Here is a 10158-nt window from a genome sequence, read left to right as displayed (position 1 = left end):
CGACTACCCTTCCAGTTTCTAATTTGAATATATCAAACTAGTTTTTAAAACACTCATATAGAAGTTATTCACTCTATTTTAAAAGAAGTGTCATCTAATATTTTGTTTATAACAGAAATTAAGAAAAAATATAGACCCTTTATTACAAAAACAAGTGTTATACACTTATTTTTGAACAAATAATTTTATACAAGGTTAGTCGTACTAGGTGTTCACCCACCACGGTAAAATATCAATAATATTTTTAGAATTTAAACTTCGGATTCACTAAAAATTCAACTATAGTAAAGTCTCAGACTCAATTTAAAATAGAGTTGAAAAAATTTAGAGGTTAATCTTTGTATTTTTTACTAAGGGTAATCTCCATATTTTTACAAAGGTTAATGTCTGAATCAGTATGATTTATATAAACCCATCTGACCTTCCATCTTCTTTCCAGAAACTTCCTGAGACTCATAAGCAAACTTTCTTCCTTCTTCATCTCAGAAACTTACTAAGATCCAAAATATTTGCAAGCTTTGTCACGTATTTTACTCCATTACACTCAGTGTTAGGACATTGCTCAATCTCTATTCCACTCCATTCTATCGAAAATTATCCACTTCTCACGCTTGAGAAGTTTCTCCTTTTCTTTCTTTTGTTTTGTGATGCATTAGCTTGTAGTTAAGTGCATAATAGATTGTTTATGATACATTATGTTGTATGTAAACGTATATTTAGTGAGACATGCATTTAGATTTTTTTAAGTTTAAAGTTTAGAGCTTAGGGCATGCTTTGTTTCTGTGTTTCTGTATTTTTCTGGTTTCGCCTAATACCAAAGTTAACTTTTGTATTTTCCTAATATACATAGCTTGTTTGATTTCGCTTGTTTTGTCCCACGGGTTTGACTTATTTGTTTATGATATTATTTTACTAGTTTAATTGAAGGTAAACCGCCTTACAACTAAGAAAGATTAAGACATTGTAGAGTGACCCAACATGATTTCGTTTGATACAAAAGAATCATTTTCCCAATTTCATGTGTCTCCAATATCATCTTCTAGAAGGCATGCATCCCCTGATGCTACCTCACAAGCTCCATAAGTCTAACTTGTTGTCTCAAAAGTCCAACATGTTGCTATTATTCCTAATACTTTTCTATTAGGCCCCTCAGACACCTCACTACTTTATATGTATAAAAACCATGCTGCTAGACACATGATTAGGATTAGAGGACTATAAGGTAGTAGCTTGATCTGATAAAAATACAACAAAGGTTCTAATTCTCACAGGCTTTGAAGATAGATATTGCCAGAATCATGTACTATATTTCACCAACGATTATAAATAAAATTGTCTGCTTAAAAAAACAATTATAAATAATTGTAGATAAATAGATACATAGGCTTATACCATACATTCTAACATAATACTAAGATTGTTCTTTGATTCCTTGATCTCCAATAGACTCACCATTCGGTGTCAAACCCCTAATCTTAACATCATAGTAAACTTCCTCTACTTTTCTTAGGTCATACTTCATTCCTGTCACAACAGCAGAAACATGTCAACCAAACAGACAGAAAAAAATGGTGGAGATGATGCATTGGACAAGGTTAAAGCAGTAATAACCTACCATCAAACTTCTTACGCAGAAAATCATTTCGTAGATTGAGCATTCGGAATGCAGCATGAAGATCTGTTAAAAACTTTAAGACCTTCCTTGGACAATCATAGTCACCAGCTGTTACTTGATTAACCACATACCTTGGCTGCAAGTTACAACATAGATGCAACTATTAAGATGTGTTTTCTTTAAAGATAACAGAATTTTATAATCTGTTGTGGCCATTCATATGCAATTATAAACATTGTGCTAAATATCTCCTACATTTTTGACTGGTTGATATTTAAACTTTAGAAGAAAAATAGTTCTTACCAATTCATTAGACATGAAACAAACACCTGCACGAAAAAAAGAATCAGTACATGTTGCATAACTGTAAAAATGGTGGAGATGTCACCGAGTAAAAAGAGATTAAAAATCAAGATTCCTGAAACTCTCTAAATATGCCAACCATGTCATTTTACTTTCTTGCTACTTTACCCTGAAAGACCTATGGACTCTTAACTGCTACACTCATTTCTTGATGATAACCATATTTAAATTGGTCCCTATTCACTCAGAAGCTAGTCTAAAAAAATTAAAGTGCAAAAAGATGATTTTTATTCATTCTTCTCAAGTTCTAAGGTAATGTTAATTACTCCTCAGCAACAAACAACTAATGCATTCCATTCAAGGAAATAAAATACATATGTAGAACACTCACCAACTAGGTAGTCTTCAACATCTAGACTAAACTCCTCCGGACCATTCACTGCAAAATGGGTAACAATATACGTAAACATAAATAACTAGCATTATAAATCTCATAATACTCAGAATGAGCATAAGTTAGAAGCTAACATTATGGCCAACAAACAGAAAAAGAAAAGAAAAGAAAAAAAAAGAGTTTAAATTTAGCGGCAACTTATTCACTATCAGAGAAGACATTCATGGTTTATGCTCAGTACACCATGTTTCCATAAATGGGAAAGTAATCCAGGCCATGAGCTGAGTATGAAATGGGCGCACGTTGTGATGAACGGGCCCTCAGAGCAATAGGTGGGCAACTAGCGACCCTGCTTCGGGCAATGGGTACTGTCCGCCCACCCCTGGTGAATCTTGTGTCGTATATCCGTTGTAAACATACTAGTACAACAACCATGTAAAATCTGTACAGCTTATATTTGCTTTCATGTTCAGCCCTTCAGCTAGAGATTCCTTTTATTTTCCCTCTTACCTTGAAAGTAAGTTTTATATTACAATCTCTGCATGTTAGATGCTTGAACACTTTGTCTAACAATGAACCTCTACCATCATGGCATGCATAAACTTATTTGACCAGAAACAGCAGATTGAGTTCACACTCCCCTACTGGTTAGAATCTTAAGACTTCTTAACTATGAAGCATGGATGCAGACACGAAAACGACACCGGTAATAATTTGAAAAAATAAATAAATTAAACTTAATCACAAGTGTCGGTGTCCGACAAGGACACGGACATGCCTTTTATTAGAGGTGTCATTGTTACATAGCTTCATAATGTATTCAATTAGCAAGTAGCAACAACATCAACATATGCATGCACAAACACCCAAACAATAGAAAATAATGAAACATAAATCAACGCAAATAAGTGAAGAGAATATCAAAAAACATACACCCGAGTTTTTCCTCGGCTTCTTTGTGTTGGAGAAGTGTTCCCGTTTCAAGCCAGTGCATAAAAGTAAGCATAGAAACAACCGACTGTGTCTCACTCTTCCAATCACCATGATACCTACATTATATTGAACCAAAGTTAGCTTCCCACAAAATCTAAAGATTATAGAGCATACAAAAGTTCATCAGAAACCTCAATCACCTATAGTATTGACCAGGACATCCTCCAAGAATATCAGCAAGTTGCTTGTACTTGTCCTTCAAAACATCAATCTGAGACTTAGCCTTCTCCAAAAGCTCTATCCAAATGGCAACATAAAAAAACACACACAAATCAACAAACAATAAGGAGAAAAACAATTTCCAAAAAAGCATGAGAGGAGTTTGTACCTGGAGTAGGACGGGAGTGATGAACAAGAAGAATGTTAGCATACATGAGTCTTGTGGTGGACTCAATTTCCGAAACGACGGTTCGAATTCGGTCGCGCAAGGTTCCGGATTCTTCGAGGTGAGTTCTGAACTCGCCGAATTGTTTCTCGAGAGAGAGAGCGGAGGTTGAAGAGAAGTGAGTGGAAGCCATTGAGGAAGAGAAGATGGAGAGAGGGCGAATTGGTGAAGAGAAGAAGAAAGGGTTAGGGTTTAAGGTTAATAATAAGGAGCGGGACACGGTGTAGGCGTAGCAATAGCTACCGTTACGAAACGCCGGTTTCATAAATTGCATTTTTGTTTTTCTTATTCTTTTTAGTGATTTAGTTCTACTAACATGTTAATGACATGTACTATGTATGTACAACAAGTGTTCGGTTACTTGTGTCTTCAAACCGATCGTGTGATACTCAATTTTTGTTTTTGGTTAGTTTACTAGTATATTCCAACACTTTGTAAAGTTGCTATGTTTTAGAATCTTTATCTATAGTTGATTCTTTTTAGTAGATTTCTATACTTTTATATATGCACATATTTTATACTATATCTTAGTTTTTCTAATATAAAGATTTCTATACTTTTATATATGAACATATTTTATAATATATCTTAGTTTTTCTAATTTATATTAGTATTTTTTATTACTACAAATGGTGTGAAAGTATTTGATTTTGTGAACATGATGTCTTAAGTTTGACCACTTTATTTAAAGAGACTTTGAGAATTGTTTGTCCGACTATAAGATCTTCGGCTCTTAGTTTCACAAGGGAAAAATCTCACTCAAGTTCACACGAGCATCTTTCTCTTCTATCCAACTGTGTACCATAACATCTGTTGGCCTAAGTGTCAATCTTTCGTCGTGAATGTCAATCAAGAAACTCACAGATGTCATTTTCTTCACAAATATAACCAAGGTGATTTTCATCTTCACCTTCTTCATCTAAATGTAATAATATCTAAATTCATATTCCATAATCATTTTCAAAACTTCATCTCTTCCAACGCACATAAGTTTTCAAACATCAACTCATCCAATACATGTATGTTTCCTCCCTTCGAACGACATAACGACCTTGAAGCACCAACATAGCTTGAAATGAAGGAGAGACAATCAAGCATCAATAAATTTTCCTCCACCATTGTCGTATCTTCTTCATCACGTATTTGGTGCGTAACTCGCTTTAAGAATGCATGTAATTTTGAAATGTTAATTTTTGTAGTGTGGATTGCTAATTGCTTATAGATAATGATAAGTGAAGTTATTTTTTCTGTTATAGATTTTCTTGTTATGATTATATTGATAAAAATGGAAATATGTTTTTCCTTTTTAATGTTGAAGTTGACAAAAGTCCATATGTACCATAAGTTAAGTAAAATAGGTTTTTCCTTTTTAGTGTTAATGTTGTGTTAACTAAAATCTTTATGATGTTATTCTTATGAAGTGTTGTTAGAAAAGTGTTAACTCAAATATTCAAACTGGGTGCCTTTGTTGAAACTATTCTTAAGAAGTGCTCTTAGGTTTCTATGTTAATATTGTGTTAAGTAAAATGATTATGAGACTATAGGTATGAAGTTCTCTAGTGTTGATGTTATGTTAAGTAAAAAGTTTAATGTCGTTGTTGTTGTTTAAACAGAGATGGGAGATTCAACCACCACCTTTACTACTACCACCTCTACTAAGACTATACGTACAAGAAATTCTATAGGCGCCACGATGATGGTCAAGTTGACAAAATCCTGCAATACTAGTGTTAGGATGCCGATCAATTTTGATTTAAAAAGTGGGAAGTGTTATGGTGAAAATGCTACTACTTTTAAGAATTACGTGAGATTACTTGATAGAAAAAAAGCGAGCATTTTGTTAGATGATTGGAGCCAAATTGATAGTGACTTGAAAAAAGTATATGGACCGATATTGGGGTAGTTATTTTAACTTTCATGATTTGTTTTACAAATATATACTACCATTTTATTTTTTATTTAATACTAATATCAACTTTATTATTTATATATAGGATGTTTTTACCGATCCAAAAGATGATAAGTTGGCAAAAAAATTGATATCATATGTTGGTGAGTGTTGGAGAGGCTTTAAGATACAACTCACGATAAATTATATTACAAATCTAAAGAGTACTAACTTAAAGCCTCCACATGAGACGTATAGTTTTATTGATCAGGACAATTATGAGAGGCTCGTCAAGTCTTGCAACACTCTTGGAAATGTTTACGAAAATAACCCAGTTTTTCAAGAAAATTCCCAAAATAACCCTGTTTTCAAAAAAAAATCTCAAAGTACCCCACTTTTAGGAGGAGGCGCCAATCCAATTGGCGACTCCTCTTAAAAATAGAGTGGAGGCACCAATTGGATTGGCTATGGCACATGGTGCAACCAATTCAATTGGCGCTCATGTGTATCAGTTGAAAGGAGGCGCCAATTGGATTGGCACCTTAGTGTAAAATGCAATTTTTTTTGTTAAACGGTCTACGTGATACATAATTTTGAAATAGGACCAATTGATATTAATATAAATTCCCGTTTACACAAAAAAGCCTATTGGTAATGACCGGGATCACCTAACCGACCTCCGGTCCCACATCCCCTGGCTACCCGAACCCGTGACCCTAACCCGCGTTGATGATTCACCAATGGTGTTTGAGCATCTGAGGGCCCAGGAGCATCACTACCAACTACAGGAGATGGCATGTTGAGATAGTCAGACAAATCGACATAGTCTTCAATATGCATCGAAGGTGTACCGCCATATCTGAGTTCATGACCCATGCCAGAGTAGTTGGGTTGTGTTTGACTCATTGGTGAGCGATCGGGACGATTGAAGGGATACATGGGTGTGAATGATGCGTTGAGGAAAGGTTGGAAATATTGTTGGGGTGTTTGGTAGAGATAAGGTTGTTGGAGATTTTGGTTTTGTGAGGTTTGGGCTTCTTGGCTATGGTAGGAGGAGGGACGGTTGGTGTTGAATGATCGTTGAGTGTTCTGGCTAAGGCGACTTTGGTAGGGTGATGTGTTGGGTGCAAAGCGATGTGGGGTCTCTGGTTGATGATCAATTTGTTAGTGGTGGTATGGAGTATGCTCTTGGTATTGGGGTTGGGTGTATGGCATGTTTGGGTTGTATGTTTGTGTGTCTGTGGAACGAAGAGTTTGACGGATAGGGGGTTGTGTGTATCCGGTCTGACAATGTTGTTGGGGGTTAGATATTGAGGTGTCTGGTGTGCAAGTTTGTTGGCGTGGGTCGTACAGGTACATATCCTCGGCGATGAACTAAAAACCAACCGATTTGTACCAAGCCATATAAGTACAACTTGGTTTTTCTTCATTTGGCATCACTGCATCAGTTAAGACATGGTAATGGCGGTGCTTCTATTGCGACACTCAGATCTTACGAAGCTTTGCCATGGATTGAAGTTCCATTGGTCGTTAACTTTGCGCAGATGTCACTCTCCTAGGCTTGCTGGGGGATCTGGGATGTTTTGAAGCATACCGAACTGCAACTTCACACGATCACTGTTGTGCCTCTCCACAGTTGTGAATCTTATTATCGGTGTGCATGCAGTCCATACGGTTGCGTCTTCTACATTGACTTCATGGTCATGATCCAAATTTAGATATGGACGCCAAATAAACTGAAATATGAAAGTAACTTGGATTATAAACTTGGTAGAAGAAGTTAACAAATTATAACGAAATAATGAGGTTATTATCCTTACGTCTGTCGGTCGAAGGTGATCCAACAGATTGTGATACTGGGTAATACAGTGTCTAGGATATCTGTTATAACTCATACCACGTGCCGACCATCTGCACCAAAAATGTAAAAATGTTAGTTAGAGATAATAATCGTTACAGAATTAAGTAAATATATAGCAATTTAAACAACTTACTTTTGTGCATACGGGAATGTGAAAGGGTTGTTGTTGAGGGGTGCTAGGGACGGTAGTCTTGACCAACCCCATGCTTGGAGCAAAACAACACATCCAGAAAAGGTAGATGTGTCTTTATGTGAGTTTTTACACAAAGATCTATAAAGATAGGTCAGACAAGCGGATCCCCAACTGTAACTTCTTATTTTATATACATGTCTTAGTAAAGGTAAATACATAATATGCATACTAGAATCACTACCTTTGGGAAATAAAAAAGAACCAATTAAAAGCATGATATAACACCTAGTTTTTATTATTCGAGCATCTTCGGTAGAATGCTCATCTAAATTTAAACTGTTATAATATGACTTAAGGCGTGAAAGGAGCACACCTTGACCTATTGAGTTATCATCTAACAAATCAGTATCCAATAGGTCCATGCAAATTGAATTCTCATAGTTGGTTTTACCATTTACAACTTTACCTTCAATAGGCAGTCCCAAAAGCATGTAGACGTCTTCTAACGTCACGGTACACTCACCGGTTGGGAACCAGAATGTGTGTGTCTCGGGACACCATCTTTCGCATGAAGCAAGAATGAATTTATTATCCACCGACCAAGACATAATTTTTCTTATATGTCCAAAACTGGCGAGTTCAACATAAGATTGAATCATTGGGTCCATATGGACATATTCGTGGACTCGAGTATGGAACCTTGAAACATCTTATAAAAGAAACAACATAATACTTTACTAAGTTGATATGTTATTAAAAGGTACTCTAGACAAATAACAAAACAATAAAACACTTACATAAGTTGATATGTTTGCAACTGTTCCTCTATTCAATTCACCCATTGTGAGGATAGACATCTTGTCGGAGATGAAAGTGGTTGGTGAAGATGAAAGAGGTTGGTTGCAGATGAAAGATTTGATGTTGTAGAAGAAGTAGTGAGTGATGATGTGGATGAATTTATAGGCAAAAGTGTGGAGCATAGAAAAATGTGTTTGCATGTGGTAGCCAAATGAATTGGCGCCATGTGCATTTTGCACATGGTATCGCCATTCAAATTGGCGCCTCCATAGGTACATGCATGACACACCTAGGTCTGAATGCTTGGTTATGAGGTCTGCATGCATGCAAGACATGGTGTAGCCAAAATGATTGGCGCTCATGTGCAAGGATTGTAAGGAGGCGCCAATTCATTTGGAGCTAGTGCTTGTATATGTGACACGTGACTTTCCTCTCTCTTGCATGCTGGACATGTCACTTCAAACTAGATTGCATGTTTGACACATCATTTCGGACTAGCTTGCATGTGCGACACATCACTTCGGACTAGCTTGCATGTGAGACAAATCACTTACCTATTTAAGTGTCTTACTATCAACATCCAACATTCAACACACATTCATTTGCAGCAAGAAATTAATTTTCATATGCACCAGAAATATTACAATGTCATCTTCACCGAAATATAGTGTCAATGTTCACTGCAATGGTGAAACATACGATTCTGAGTTATATGGATTTTGTTTTCGAAACACCGATACCATTCGACTTACGATCAAGAGAAACGCAACATTCTTGTATTTGAAAAAAAAGAATACAATTCTGCATAGGATTGGGTATTGTGTCAAAGATCACGTATCAAAATCCAATATTTTTTAGAACAGTCAATGCAAGTTTTTCCCGCTTAAGGTACAAGATGATGAAGATGTTGAATACATGTTTGTTAGTCATGAACATTCAGGTTGCAATTGTATTGAGTTGTATATTACTCTTCAACCATGTATACCATATCAGCAGTCTTAAATAACCAGTTAGGATGAATCTGGTGAATTTGATTCACAATGCTCAGATGACGTCAACCCAGAAGCAGAAGCAGAAGTCAACGTTGTTGATGAAGAAGAAGAGGAGACCGAAATACAGGTCAATCATATGTTGAACAACGACATTGAAGATGATGATCAACCAGCGCAAATACCTCTTAGTCATGTCTATAATTCGCCTCAATATATGACAAACACGGATCTGCATGACGATGAAACATCCAACAATGTTTTCTATAACCCGTATCCATGATCAGAAGGTGATTTAAAGGTGGGATACATGTTCCACACCAAAGAAGAATGTGTGCGAGCTATCAAAAAATTCCACATGAACAACTCTGCTGATTTTACAGTGAAACGCACTGGTTCGAGAAGGTATATCATCGAATGTTATAACATCCTTTGTAAGTTTCGGTTGGCTGCGTCTTACAAAAAGAAAAATGACTCTTGGGAGATAGCTTCAATAGACCCACCTCACAGTTGCATTGCAACTAACGTTGAACAAGATCGTAAATTAAGAGCTACATTGATATGTCAAGACATTTTGCCGCTGGTTAACAAAGATCCATCAATGAAGGTGAGTATAATTATATCCCATATCAGAGTAAGATATATTTATACTCCATCTTACAAGAAATCCTGGATTGCGAGGACCAAGGTTGTTGAACAGGTATTCGGTAACTAGGAGGATTCATAGAAAGAATTGTCACGATTTTTATGGGCACTAAAAACATATGTCCCAGGAACTGTGGCAATTATGGAGACATTG

The 10158-nt window shown here is 36.1% G+C and overlaps 1 protein-coding gene across 1 annotated transcript; it reads right to left on the bottom strand.

The window, feature by feature from the left end:
• Positions 1-1287: 1287 nt before the first annotated feature.
• Positions 1288-4027, bottom strand: LOC127125800 (uncharacterized). The gene is made up of 7 exons (XM_051054622.1): positions 3634-4027; positions 3446-3542; positions 3246-3361; positions 2310-2357; positions 1919-1944; positions 1616-1751; positions 1288-1524 (listed from the first exon to the last, which is right to left on the bottom strand). Exons 1-7 carry the CDS (start codon positions 3962-3964, stop codon positions 1412-1414), a joined length of 867 nt encoding a protein of 288 aa, XP_050910579.1. The 5' UTR covers positions 3965-4027; the 3' UTR covers positions 1288-1411.
• Positions 4028-10158: the final 6131 nt, after the last annotated feature.

The sequence above is a fragment of the Lathyrus oleraceus genome, chromosome 3 (genome assembly GCF_024323335.1).
Source record: "Lathyrus oleraceus cultivar Zhongwan6 chromosome 3, CAAS_Psat_ZW6_1.0, whole genome shotgun sequence".
NCBI classification, from domain to species: domain Eukaryota; kingdom Viridiplantae; phylum Streptophyta; class Magnoliopsida; order Fabales; family Fabaceae; genus Lathyrus; species Lathyrus oleraceus.
The sequence above is the reverse complement of the archived record's forward strand: the minus strand, read 5'-3'. Positions and strand labels throughout refer to the sequence as shown.

Bases quoted from the DNA above. Each gene is read 5' to 3' on its own strand.
- LOC127125800 (XM_051054622.1), bottom strand. From the start codon at position 3,964: ATGCAATTTATGAAACCGGCGTTTCGTAACGGTAGCTATTGCTACGCC. The intron at 3,543-3,633 runs GTACAAACTCCT...CCATTTGGATAG, and splicing joins TCACTCCCGTCCTACTCCAG to AGCTTTTGGAGAAGGCTAAG. The intron at 1,525-1,615 runs GTAGGTTATTAC...CTGTTGTGACAG, and splicing joins TCTGCGTAAGAAGTTTGATG to GAATGAAGTATGACCTAAGA.